The 14,512-nt window shown below is 34.5% G+C and overlaps 1 protein-coding gene across 4 annotated transcripts; it reads left to right on the top strand.

Annotated features, from left to right (window-relative positions):
- Positions 1-10,339: 10,339 nt before the first annotated feature.
- Positions 10,340-14,274, top strand: LOC133877149 (protein TIFY 6B-like). Of its 4 annotated transcripts, none has more exons than XM_062315403.1 (7): positions 10,340-10,631; positions 11,354-11,553; positions 11,997-12,283; positions 12,386-12,476; positions 12,607-12,943; positions 13,261-13,318; positions 13,966-14,274. In XM_062315403.1, exons 1-7 carry the CDS (start codon positions 10,544-10,546, stop codon positions 14,081-14,083), a joined length of 1,179 nt encoding a protein of 392 aa, XP_062171387.1. In that variant the 5' UTR covers positions 10,340-10,543; the 3' UTR covers positions 14,084-14,274. The 4 variants fall into 4 exon arrangements, with proteins under 4 accessions (XP_062171387.1, XP_062171382.1, XP_062171400.1 ...); XM_062315398.1 differs by having other exon boundaries at positions 11,994-12,283; XM_062315416.1 differs by having other exon boundaries at positions 10,340-10,680; positions 11,994-12,283.
- The last annotated feature ends 238 nt before the right edge of the window (positions 14,275-14,512 follow it).

The raw sequence follows: 14,512 nt of genomic DNA, 5'->3' as shown, positions 1-14,512 counted from the left end.
CTAATTTTAAGCTATAACAAGTTCAAAATAGGTATTCTGCCTAACTCGCAAACGTTGGGGGACAAAAGATCGAATGTTTGGGATACAATGTAGTGACTCACCCCAACGACACAATGTTGTCCGCTTTTGACTCTCCTGAACCGAACTTCCCAAGAGGGTACTCATCCTAGTACTACTCTTGCATAAGTACGCTTAATTGCAGAGTTTTGATCGGTTCATCCCTATCATGTCTTTAAAATGTATTGGGTCAAGAATGATGCTAATATACATATAAGCACATATCCATTCTCATACTTAAGCGATGTGGAACGTCACAATCATCTCCTTTTGGGACACAGTGTCTCCATTGGCAACCCTCATGAGATCATCCCATTCTTGGTGTCCCAACGAGTGCCTGCTGACGACCCTCATGGACTTATGCACGCTCCCCCCCATCTTAGGCTAGACAATGGATCTGATATTATTTGTAACGACCCAATTGTGACGTCCCACATCGACTAAGTATGGGAATAGGGATGCGTTTATATGTTTATCTGCACCCTTCTTGACACAACGCATTTTAAAGTCGTGATGACCATGAACCCATCAAATCTCCGTAGTTAAGAGTGCTTATACGAGAGTAGTACCAGAATAGGTGACCTCCTGTGAAGTTTGGTTCGTAAGAGCCAAAAGTGGATAATATTTTGTCGTTGAGGGTGGGTCGTTAGAAATGGTATCAGAGCCTTTGCCCAGCCTGAGATGAGAGAAGCGTGCACAAGCCCATGATGTCGTTAACAGGAATGTTGAGTCCTAAAAGGGGGTAATTGTGATGTCCCATATCACCTCGGAATGAGAATATGGATGTACTTCTATGTATATTTGCACATTTCTTGACACAACGCATTTTAAAGTTGAAATGCTCATTAACCCAACAAAACTCCACAATTAAGTGCATTTATTCGAGAGTAGTACAAAGATGGGTGACTTCTTGAGAAGTCCGGTTTTGGGGAACCAAAATTGGACAATATTGTGTCGTTCGAGGTAGGTCATTACATACGATGCTCAAACGTTCAAAACATGAGGAACTATCATTCGAAGCACAAGGGTCTAACATTCAGCCAGGGGGATTGAATGTCCGTTCTTGGCAGAAACTTAGTTTCAAACCAAAACTACTTCTAAGCAAAAATAGGTTCTTAAAAACATACCTAATACAATCCTAAGCCATAATAGCATAACACGCAAGCGACATAACATTTAAAACATCGAAGTGTTAAACCTAATACTAAGCTAGCATTAAGATCATAATGATGAATAAAGGATTAAACCTATGGTTCAAATCTATAAAGGCAAACCAAAAGCATAATGACTATAAAAGAACAAGTTTAAGCTAAGGAGATTACCTCCCTAGAGCGAAAATACCTTCCTCACAACGAAGCATTCTCACACACTCTCACTAGAGTAACACAAGCTCAGAAGGCGAAAATACACAAAATAACGAAGGGGGTGGGGTATTTTTATAGTAGAGCAATAGTAGAAGATAATACTACCCTAATTGCCATCGGTCGAATGTTCGTCATGATCCTCGAACATTTGTGTACTATTATGAATGTTCGTCGTACGATTCAATCGTTTGACGTACGATCTTTCATATACACCAAAGGTGTGGGATGTATATTTTGACACATAGTACACCACGTCATTCGAGTGTTCGTGATCGATCGTTTGATGTTCTTAGCGAACGTTCGTACAACGCAAAAAGTCAAAAGTCTTATTTTCCAATTAAAACCTACTTAATCCTTTTAATATTTTGGGGTACTACAATAACTGAATAGTATCTATAATACAAAATTACAAACCAGAGCTTCTAAACAAAAAAAGAAAAAAGAAAAGAAAAAAAAAAGAAGCCTAATTAGAATTAAGCTTATAGTAATACAACCAACTAAAAATACAGTAACTCTAAATTGCAGTCTCGACATGAGCCTGGTGAAATAACTCTAAATTGCTACTTCAAACAAGCACATACTAAATTATAAAACAAATGAATGTTTTATAGGTGCAAGAATTAACTTCGCAAGTCCCCAAAAGTAAGTAAACATCACGTAGAAGTAAATCATGAAATAAGCTCTTGTGATGGTTGAAAATGACATTTCATAACGTCAAGCCCTTTAGAGGGTTTTTACAAAATATTCAAAAATGTTTAAATCAGAATGAAAATTAACAATTTTATAAAACAAGGCATGATTCATGACATTTTCACTTTGAGGCATAAACTTGTGGATAAAAAACGAAACATTTTTACACATCTCATTTACATCATCACCATATCATCATCTCATCGCATCATCATACTAGTATATTAACCTTCATATAGTGGAGGTTATCTTATCATACCGGAACCCTATTACAGGCGATATATAACTGTAATATCCCGAACAATATAATTCTTTTAAAAATACACGTGATTTCAAAACAATGTGTATTTCTAACAATGATCTTGTGATTTTGATAAAAATAAAAAAAGAAAAAAAGAAAAAAAGAAAAAAAGAAAAAAAGAAAAAAGAAAAAAGGGGGGATTGATCCTCATATAATCACATTTGTAGGATCAATTCTGGAGAGGATGATCGATCCCCTCATTTAGAAGATCGATCATAATGCAACAAAAACTCAATTTTAAGTGCCCAAAACTGTAAAAACTCGACATTCGGCCTATTTTAACCCTAGAAAACCTCTGGTGACTTCTGTCAATAATAAAGGCAAAATCTTGTTCTTTCAGCCATTTTTCTCTAGGTAAAAGACTACAATTGTACCACTTAGCTATTTCTTTTTGTATTCATTTCCTAAACATGATAGTTGATCGCTTGGGTTGTGTTGTTGGATTGGGATCATTTGTTTTAAAGGAATAAAGTTTTCACATGATGATTTTCAAAAGAACAAAGTATATTCTCTTGTTTGATGTTTTCTAAAACAAGGATTATGATTTTATGCAAAGGTGTTTATGATTTTAAGATATGAATATTTCAAATACGTTTTCAAACATTATCTTAAACACACACACACACACACACACACATATACAACAATTGATTTTATATTTGAAAAGGTTTTATGGTAATCAAGATAAAATACTTGATAGTTTCGTAGCAAGAGCACAACCTTGGCACCAAATAAATTCTTGAACATTTATGAGAGTTGTAGAACCCCAAGGGACGTTCGGTTTTGACTCACTGAGAAGGACCTAAAATAGGAGCTGCCTCGACCTAGGATCAATTCCTGCAAGTAGGATCAATCTCTGGTCCTTTGGGATTGATCCCAAACAACTAGGATTTATCCTAGAACCCTCGAGATCGATCTTGACTCTTCTGTAAGCCTGAATTTAGGTTTCTAAAGTGTGTTTTAAGTTTCTAAATGTATTTTTAGGTTTGTACTTAGTGTTGTGTTAATTATAGGTTCATTTGTAGAACAGGAAGTTAGGATGTCTGAGGAATCATCAGAATGGTCAAGGTAAGTGAATACTTACAGAACTGGAAAAAAGAAAACTTTTTTGAGCATGCATTATTGATATAAAAGGTCAAAGCTTTTAGTGCATACTTTCCAATAAATATGTGTGAGCCCAAGGATTTCAAATTACTGTTTATTACTCTTGTTTAGAATTGATGTTTATGATTATTGTTACAAATGCATTGAGCTTACTCTTATATGAAAAATAACATTAATTAAATTATGTTAATTGACAATATTTACATCATATGGTGTGACCATGGGTCATGGGCTACTTTTATACATACTTGACCCTATGCTCTAGCTTTTATTTTATGTTTTTCCATTGGACAACCATGCATGGTGATCATGATTGCACGATATTGTTAGCAGCATGGGCCACCCTGGGTCAGACTCAATCGGACTGTTGAATGATAGTCGATATTGTACACATCAGGGCACTGATGTTATACTAAAAGTTTTTACGAGAACATGCAAACCTTAATGAGAAGGGGTTTAGGGCTCAGATAGACCATACAGAGGAAAGTTATAATCAATATATATAATAAGTATTAATATCTAATCTCCATGTCTTCTTATTTAAAATGATGAAAAATGTTGTCACTAAGGTTATACCTTGATGTTTCTCTAAAACTCTTTATTTTTCCCCTTTGGCGTAATTGTAAAGGTAACATATTTTCTAAAATGATTTGTAAGATTCATGACATTCAAAAGATTTTTATTTCTTTGATTTACTTTTGTTTCATTAAAAGTTAGGCTTACAACATGAGTTTGGTTCTGAGGTACCTTACTTACTAAGTCGTGGGCTTACCCAATTGTTTTCCTCCCACCTATGAAACATTTAATTGTTCTGCAATTTTAGCAAGTATTAACAGAGTTAATATATTAGAGTCTTTCGTCAAGCTTGAAGATGTGTAAGGAGTCTTATGAAGGATGATGAGTTTTATTTCATATTGTTATATTTTTATGGTTGTTATTATTAGTGAGGTTTTGATGTAATTATGCTTAAAGATGTATTGAAGTTTTGTAATGTAGCTCAAATCACTATATTTTCTTTTGTATTTTGCTATTTCTTATACTCTAATAGATGTTTAGGTTAGTCTTTCCAAATTAACTCCCAGCTAGTTGATGTGGGAAATTCTGTTTGTAACTCTCCAAGTTGATTACTTCTATTAATTAATTATGGTGGGTTACAAATAGAACTCTTGGGACTTATTTAAGTGGTATATATGTCTTTGGGAGGCGTACTAAATTATTTATTAATTAAATTAAATTTCGGGGGACTTACACTAACACACCAATACTCAAGGCACCGTAACATACTTGTACATTAACCCTCGTACAATGAAGGTTAGCATATCATATTGAATCCCTATTATAGGTGGTCTTTAACATACCAGTACCACCCGCCACAAGGAACTGTAAATATATTGGCTATACCATCATAACATACTGGCACCCCATTACAAGGTAGCCATAGCTCATATAAGATCCCTTCACCGTGTAATCGTAAAGCATTATGGCACCCCATTACAAGGTAGCCGTAACTTATACCAGAAACCCGTCAACGAGTAATCTGTAACACATACTTACTCCGTTTCAAGGTAATCGTAACACATACTAGAACCCTCATTGAGTAACTGTAAATCTCATATCGACTTCCCATACAAGTAGTTGTAAGTCTCATTTGCATACTGATTAGCATTTCCATAACTTTCCATTGATAAAACATGTTTAGTAAATAAAACAAAATTTGACAATTGAAATATAATCAGGGCTCGCATCTTGTGGAAAAATCAAATCATTTCATGCTTTAAGAAAATATCTAGTTTTCATTTAAAATCTCATGCATAAATATTTTTATCTACTCCAAAGTGAGTTTACTTACCTCGAACATTCAAATTCAACCCTAGACATACCGAAAGATCTAACTTCTCGTTCTACAAATTTAAAACCCAATATTAGCCAATCAACTAAACACAAATCCTAAAACACACTTAGAAACCTAAAACGGACTTAAGAAACCCTAATTTAGGCATTTTGGATTGTGTTGATCGACCCTAGATAGCTTAGGATCGAGCATGGTTGTCTAGGATCAATCCTAGCTAGCTAGGATCAATCTTGGTTGGCTGTGATCGATCCTGGCTGGCTAGGATCGATCATGAGTTGCCTGAGATCGATCATAGCTTGATCCAACACCCATTTTAGGTATTCTTAATCCCTTAGCAATCCACCTATGACCACCTATGCAAAACCATTTTGGGTCTTCTTAAGCCCTAAAGGTCTTACAACCCCTAAAAATAATCAAGAACATATCTAAGTATCAAGGTTCCACTTTTAATATAAAGTCATTAAAAGTATAACTTCAGTTACCATAGAACTTTACAATATAATTCATACAGAAGATAGTGTGTGTGTGTGTGTGTGAGTGTGTATAAAATATTGATTGAACATGCATTTGAGAAATCTATCACATAAAATCATGAGGTTTTTCACAAAAAATCATAGATATTTTTTTTTGAAAACAAAAAATAAAATAAAATAATGAACTTTATTTTGAAATCATTACAAGAAATAATAATTTTTCTTTTAAAAGCACCAAACCCAGCCTCAAAACATAATTTAAACAACAAAACATCATATGTAAAAAGGATTACAAAAATAAAGACAATAGGGTTGCAAGGTTTTTGGGTTTTACCTTAAGAAAATGATTGAAATGGACGTAGCTTCATTTGGGGTTGAAAGAAACCCTAGGTTTGAGCTCTTCTTTTTTTCTCCATTTTCTCTCTTTCTTTCGAACACTTGTAATTAAATGTTGAGAAGCCATGCAAACAATTCCCCTAGGGTTTTTAGGGTTTTAGACGGGCTATGAGTCGAGTTTTTATGGTTTTGGGTGTACAAAAACTATTTCTGATGGACTGTGATCGATCTTGATTTTATTTTAAAGAAAAAGAACAAGAATATTAAAGAAAAGTACATTTGAAACAAATTTATTTAAAAGCTACATATATGTTTAAAAATAGTTTGTATTTTAAAAAGAGTTTTATTTTTTAGGGTGTTATAATCTATGTGCTTGGTTCTCGAATGAAAGGTTGAGTTCTTTGCAAGATAGATTACACTCTTGTTATCATTGAATAGCATGCATTGATTCTATTTCTTACGTACTCAACTCTTTCAAGAGACTCTTTAACAACTCTATTTTCTTAAACGCTGTTATAACTACCACATGGTTTGCCTATGTTGTGGAGATGGTCACAAACTTCTATAACTGAGAAGCCTAACTGACTGCTGCACTACTCAATGTAAACACATGTTTTAGTGGTCTTCCTATTGTCAATGTCTCATGTCATATCTGCATCAACATAACTTTGCCCTTAATTTTGTTTATTTTTTTAGTTTTGCCCCCCCAAATTTTTCTTCTTTCAATTTGGCCCTCCCATATTTGGGAGGCTGGGTCCGCCACTGCCGCAAGCATATCTCTACACCACCATAACATAGTGTTGAATTTGTAGTACCTCTAAGATACCTCAAGATCTACTTTATAGGTTTCCAATGCTCATTGTCTGAATTGCTCATAAGTAATGTTAGGTCTCGTACAAATCATGACATACATTAAGCTGCCTATAACTGCCGCATATGAAACTCTAGCCATGTAGTTATTCTCTTCCTCTGTAGCTGTAAATTGAACTTTCGAAAGTTTTAAGTGGCTTGCTAGAGGTGTGTTGACCGGTTTAGTACCTTCCATGCTGATCTTCCTTAGAACACTAGTAGCAAATATCTTAAAGCCTTTTCAATTCCTTAAATATAGGAAAATCTTCTCTCTCTTTTTTTATTTATTTATTTATTTATTTAAAAAAAGAACCACAAAAAGCTACATGCAACAAACACCCTACCCTATATCTTCTTTAAATTATTGGGTAACTACAGTACTACCCAATGCTTTATTTTAATCATTAACAAAAAAAAAAAAAAAAAAAACTGTTCACTCCCCTTTAACATCTTTTCACACAGCCCCATATCCCTTCTTCGATCTTGGTTTAGATTCTCCCTTCCCGGCCCCTTCGAAATAAATAAAAATTTAACAAAACAGAAATTATATATTTCATACAATATTAGAGGATTTATTGATAAATTCTCTAAATCTTCATCAAACAAGCTCGTTTAGAATTCGACTAGGCTCAATACAATAATTGTTTTCCATAATCTCATATAAGTACAATTATATATTTCCTACAATTAAATATATAAATATATATTTATCAACACATAGGAATTAAAAAAGTAATCTAAACATAAATATTGGTCTCTAGATAATTTTATTGATTAAAAACTATTTGCAGTAAAGTGGCGCTTGTGATTTTCGTCGTCATCTTGCAAATGGCTCAGGCACATCTCACAGAATTAATAAAGATCCAATTTTTTTTTTTTTTTTTGAAAACGGCATGGTGTGTTACCATTTCTAAATATATTTTCACTCATCGTAGAATATTAATGAGCTATTAATATGAGAATTCTCTTGCATAATTTTTCTATTATCGAAAAAAAATTGGAAATAAAAGCTATATATATATATATATTTTTTTTTTTTTTAAGGTAAAGATCAGTTTGAAAGAAATTAAGCAAAATATATTTGTTTTCCTGTTTTTAGAAAGAGAAACAAACATAATCTCTTCTTTCTTTTTCTTTTTTCTTTTATTATTATTATTATTATTATTATTTTAATATGAATAGAATTTGTTTGGTTTAAAGTTCTTGGATGTCTGTCAAGTATCTAGTTTTCCTGCCTAAATTAATTGACACCCACCACACAGTTCAATCTTCCTCCATTTAAAGTTCTTGTAAATTTGTTGTTATTTCTCTTCTTTTTAAAGCTCAACCAGCACAAAATCTCAGTATATATAGCAGCCATTAGTCTTTTAGTTTCCAAAAACTTAAAAATTAAGGTTCTGAACAAAGGCAGGCCAGGGAGTCATTTGCCCCTCCCAATCCTTATCCGCAACGGCAAAAATACTATGTCCTTGAGACGTGGTTAAGGTGCTATAAAAAAAATTATAGCATATTTTAGTATATTTTTTTAACAATTCAGATTTAATTTCACCTTTTTATTTTTTGACACAAAATTTGAAATTAAATTTGAACTGTTAGAACAATTATAAAAAATATGCTGTAGTTAGTTTTTTTTTTTTTTTTTCTTAAAACACATAAATCAAATTCTCTTTTTTGGGCTAGAAAAAATTGATTTCCACAGCTTATCCTTTCTTTTACCTCTATTCAATTAGAGTGAGAAAAAGAAGAGGAGAATCTTAGAGGAAAACTTTTTGCCTCGAATTGAGTGGAAAGAAAGGTAGGTGATGGGGGAATGAAAGTCGTTTCTTTTTTCTTTTTTTTTTTTTTAATTTATTTATTATTTTTATTATTTTAAAGCTCTTCTTTCACTGCCCTTTTCATTTCTCCTTTTCTTTCTTCTCTTTAGACCGTTAGATAGCTGGAAGGACAGCTGAAGAAATGCTGTGAATCAATTTTTACGAAATATATAGGTACTTGTATTTTGGGAATACCATAAAAGTATGTAACCAGTTGTGACTTGATCAGTTGAGGGCTAGCCGGAAGGAACTACATAATATTAAAATACATAATACAATATTATGTGTCTCCCAGATGCTAGTGGAATTAGAGCCGAACTTATTTATGTCTCCTAATAGTTCATTATTTAACAGCTGAGTTTGTGAATTTAGGCACAACTTGTTTTGATATGAAATGTTTTTTTTTTTTTTTATTGGAAAATATATTAGTGTTTAGCCTGTACGAGAAATCAATGATGACGGACAATGGCATGCAACCTCCCAAGGCGATAAAAAATGGTGGGCGCGCGACTTTTGACAAATATAGATGGCGCTTGGTGACCGATAGAGGATTCCAGCAAACTCTGGCGGCAGATGACAGTTTCCAGCTAGCTCTAGCAGTGGATTCTAGTGACCTTCAGCGGCCAACGATAAATTTCGATGAATTCTGACTGCAATAGAGAATGAACTGAAAGAGAGTACGTGCAAAAAAGAGAAGTTTAAACTAAAAATATAATTTACGATTTTAAAAAATTAAAAATTATTTACGAAAATTAAAGAAAGTTTTTTTCGTTAACTCAAAATATTTTTCGTTTGACCACATTTTTTATGTCATATCAAACACAAAAAAAATAAAAATAAAAAAAACTTTCCAAAATATATTTACTCCCAAAAGAAGCCTTAAAGTATATAATCAAGATCTTTCTCCATTCCTTTTATGTATATCCAACACATTTTAGGTTCTGAATCTTCAAAACTTTTATGAAGTTCAAAATCTGTTCGTAGAGATAAACTCCATTAAAACTATCTCAAATTTGAATGTTGAAATGTATAGCAACTTCTTCTTGAGCTATGTGCCTCAAATTTCGTACTGCCACGTGTATGTCTGATTCTGGCACAAACAGCACGGAATACGCAGCCACCCCGTCGGTGTACGTAGCGTTCTCTACTAATCAGGTATTGTATGAATTAAGTTGTCATTATTAAATGAACGGCGAGTAGTACATCACACATGTCCAATTAATCGGTAACTCCTACTACAATTCCAATCGTAGTCTACAACAAATTAAGGAGCAAAACTCGTCACGTGTTACGAATACGTGTCAGATGTTAGTATTTTGTAGTACGAAATTGCAGTACCACCGACAGGTGGGAACCTATATGGTAAATCGGTAAATGTGTGAATTAAAGACCCACGCACGTGGTACGATACTGGACCAGCCGGTCAGGCGACCGGATATATCGGTAACCCAACCACCTGCTAATGGAGTATGTTCTTTAAAAAAGTATCAACGGTTTAGATCTTATAGAAACACTCCTACGTGAATACAGATAATCTCTCTCTCTGCCTTTTCTGTAGTTGAAAGCTTTTTGCTTTGCCTCTCTCTCTCTCTCATTTCATGTGACGAAGGACGGTTTGGTGGGTGAAGAAAGTGGATATAAGCTGTGGATTTGAGGTGGGTTTTCTTTCCAATTTTGTCTTTGTAGGTGATTGAAGGTCTGAAATGGAGAGAGATTTCTTGGGTTTGGGCTCGAAAGAACCATTGGCTGTGGTGAAGGAGGAGGTTAACAATGATGGGTACACAGACCCAGGTTTGTTATTGTCATATAGCTATTCCTTTTGGACTAGCTCCACCTTTAGGTACCTGTTTATTTGTTCGTTGTTACAAATCCTGACCTTTTTTTTTCTTCTTCTTTTTGAGTGGAAATCCTGACTTATTTTAGTTTCGAGTCTTCAAATTTTTATCATGAACTATGGGTGTATATCTTATTTCATTGTAGTTGGTCATTTATGAGCGCATGGCTGGTAAAATTGAATTAATGGACAAAAATAAAATGGTTTTCTAGGCTGATGCAATTTTCTAGAAAGAAGTTCTTGTTTGTTTTTGATTTAGAAGTCTTTGTTTGAATATTACAGATTAGACCTATTCCTCTTTTAATTGGAGTGCATAAAGTTTAGAATTATTTGGATGACAACATGTCGGAAGTAAATTGTATATTTAACATATAGCTGCCTGTAAAGTTTCTCAAATATCAACCTCTGTACTAGTAATTATATGAATCCTTATTAGTTTTGTTGATTTTACTTGTTGAGCTGTTTAATAGCAAGCAATTTGTGGATACCCAGAAGGAATACCATCATACGCTTTTGTTTGTGACTTTTGTGTTCCAATATATCTCTGCAAACTGGTCTCCTATATCTTTTTTCTTTCTTATTTATTCCTTCCTCTCTTCCCGTGTCTGTTTTATTATAGGGGAAAGGCATATAGTGTATCTAGCTGAACATTGCTGGTCATTTTTCTGAGGATCCGTAGGATGTACTGAATGTGCAGGTGTACAATGGCAATTCTCAAACAAGGTCTCTGCCCTTTCTCATTTGATGTCTTTCAAGATTGTTCAAGAAGATAAGACTAAAAATATTGCCTCCGATCCCCTCATGTCATCTGGATTTATGAATATCTCAACTGCTGATGCTTTTGATGCTAGTCAAAAACGGTCTATGGGTGAAATCCAGGTTTGATAATATTCCATTTCTTATTCAATATATTTATTTGCATTTTGGGGTTTTCGAGCATTAGATGGAAATGAAATCATTAGGCTTTATTTTGCACAGATGACATTTTAGACAAGTTTAATTTGTTTTACCTACCGCCAAGAAGGAAAAAGAGATATAAATTGTTTAACCCAGTATTTGAATCGAGTCATTCTTAGGGTATAAGAAAGATCATTTTAGAAACATATATATATATTGACCTTGAAGTTTGATGTTTGTGATATAATTACTTAGCTTATGTCCCATAACTTTTTGCTTTCAGTTGCTATACAAAAACATCTGAATAATTTTCATGTCCTGTTGAAGTACGCCCTTGGTTATCCGCATGATATCGTTTTCTGTAAGTCTTAACTGATATGTTGTTGCCCTCCCTACATTGGTTTTTTGTTTTTACTATATAGAAGTCCTTCAACCAGGATAGGCAAGGTGGCACTCATTTTTCCCTGACATCTTATCCTGTGCAACATGATGTGCATTCTGTGCACCGTCCTCATAATGTGAAGATGTTTTCTGTTTCAAACCAAGCAATTTCAGTTTCAGTTGGAAACCCCTTCTTCAAGAATCATTTTGCTACTGGTCAGAATTTGGCTGGTGCCACCGTGAAGCAACCATTACTTGGAGGAATTCCGGTTGCGGCTCCACATTCACTTATTCCCACTGTTGCTTCCATTGCTGGGATAACTGAACCATGGTATTCTTTTTTATCCTTATGAACTTATTTAATGACTACTTTTCACTTGCAAACTTAATAGTTATTTGGAACAAAATGTCTTATATGGAATATCTTCTGCAGGAACGGCGCCAAGGCTTCTGGATCTCCTGCTCAATTGACCATCTTTTATGCAGGTGCCGTGCATGTCTATGAAGACATAACCCCTGAGAAGGTATCTCTCTCTCACACACCCACACCCACACCCACACCCCACTCACAGAACACGAACACTACAAAAACTCTGCTTGTTATCAACTTCCTCTTGGGTCATTGGTGAGCTTAGATTGGGGCATGTTTTCCAGGCTCAGGCTATTATGTTTTTGGCTGGGAATGGATCTGCTATAACTTCTAACACAGCACATCCAAAAGCTCAAGTTCAGGCACCTAACTCAAAATTGGCCACTGGTGATGGTGTTCCTGTAAATCAGCCCATTAACACACAGCCTTGTTCTGGCCTTTCTAGCCCTTTATCTGTTTCTTCACATACTGGTGCCCAGTCGGGAAGTGGGTCCACTAGCAATGATGAATTGATGGCAGCTAAAACAAGCGGAGTTCCAAGTACTCCTGTTAGCAAAGTGGAGCCTCAGAAAATAGCTAATGTGGTGGGATCTGTCCCCGTAAACCCTATATTTCCATCTGGTAAGAGCTAGTCACTGAAGGGTCGTGGAAATAAAACTCTGAAATGAAGAACCCCATAATTATGCGACGATTTGTTTAAGCATATTTGAAACATATTGCAGTTAATCATGGACATTGTGATTACCCCAACACTTGCACATGTAAATGCTGTGAACAAGTCTTAACTTATTTCAATATATATGTTAGAATCAAAGGAGGCTTCAATTTTCAGCATGCATTATTTAGCTCAAACCTGAAGCTTTCAATTTGTATGTCTGATCGTTAAGAATATTAATACTGATTAGATTTATAAGAATGACATTCGATTTTCCATGCAGCTGTTCCACAGGCTCGTAAAGCATCCTTGGCTCGATTTTTGGAGAAGCGCAAGGAGAGGTTAGTTATTATACAATTTCTCTCAGCAAAAGAGAAGGCGTTTAGCATTTTCTGTTCTACCTTAACCCTTGAAAACATTAGATCGTGGTGTACAAGGAAAGGACCTTCTTAATGTAAATAAAGACCTATGATTATTGGAGTTGTTTATCTACCTATTTGCGTGTCACAGGAGCCATCTTTAAACTTTATTTGGAGGTTGTGTGTTGAATTGGATATGGTTTAAAAAATGATCAGGGCATCCAATTTGAGGGCAGCACGATATTTCTTCCTTGCCTCTGCCGCCAGCAAACTTGGTTGAATATTCTCTAGTTAGAAAGTTTGGATTTTGAGTTTTAATTGCATATTGGCACTATTAAACCATCACTTATTTGATATGAAGATTTGAATTTAATCATTTAGTTAATATTCTAACACTGACACCTTACGTATGGGTTCAAACTTTCTCTTAATAAGTGAGGTCTAACATGTGAGATACGTAATTGAAATGAGAGGTGAATGATAGATGTAAGGTTCGAACTCGTATTAAATTATCACTTATTCTAAAAGCTCAGCTTAAACTGATAGAAATGACACTGACACTGACACCTCACTTTATAACGGGCATTAGAAAGGTATTATTGATTAGAGGCCTTTCTTCATGCATGCAGGGCAATGAGTGCAGCGCCATACAACCTGAGCAAGAAATCTTCAGAGTGCACTGCTGCCCAAGAATGCAATGGTGCGAATTTCTCTGCAAGTCCTACTGCAGCCACAGGCTCACTGTGAGCAAGCAAGAAGAGTAACCATGATGTATGAGACCAAACTAGGAAGGGATTGTTGCAGAGATTTATGTAGTAAGTTAAATATGTAAACCGAATGAATACTATTTTCCTTACCAAGAACTGTAATCCTGACTCTGTTCAATTTCGAAACTTACATAATTTCCTTATATAGTTGATGCAGATTGTTGCTTCCGATCGACATGATGACATTTGTTACAATGTGTAACTATTTATGTACTACTTCTTTGTGGAACTAATTTCCATCTAAGATTATATCTACCATGTGAAAATACTCCCTCTCAAATTGTCAAGTTTCATATTTGTGGATCCGGATCCTTATAATTTTAAATAAATTGTAGATTTTCAAATTACGTAACTTGGCCGCATCTGGGCATAGAAACATTTCAAAAATACTTAAATGCATAATAAAAAA

Source organism: Alnus glutinosa, chromosome 1 (assembly GCF_958979055.1).
Source record: "Alnus glutinosa chromosome 1, dhAlnGlut1.1, whole genome shotgun sequence".
In the NCBI taxonomy this organism is placed as follows: Eukaryota; Viridiplantae; Streptophyta; class Magnoliopsida; order Fagales; family Betulaceae; genus Alnus; species Alnus glutinosa.
The sequence above is the reverse complement of the archived record's forward strand: the minus strand, read 5'-3'. Positions and strand labels throughout refer to the sequence as shown.

Bases quoted from the DNA above. Each gene is read 5' to 3' on its own strand.
- LOC133877149 (XM_062315398.1), top strand. From the start codon at position 10,544: ATGGAGAGAGATTTCTTGGGTTTGGGCTCGAAAGAACCATTGGCTGTG. The intron at 12,477-12,606 runs GTATCTCTCTCT...CATGTTTTCCAG, and splicing joins AAGACATAACCCCTGAGAAG to GCTCAGGCTATTATGTTTTT. The intron at 13,319-13,965 runs GTTAGTTATTAT...TCATGCATGCAG, and splicing joins TTGGAGAAGCGCAAGGAGAG to GGCAATGAGTGCAGCGCCAT.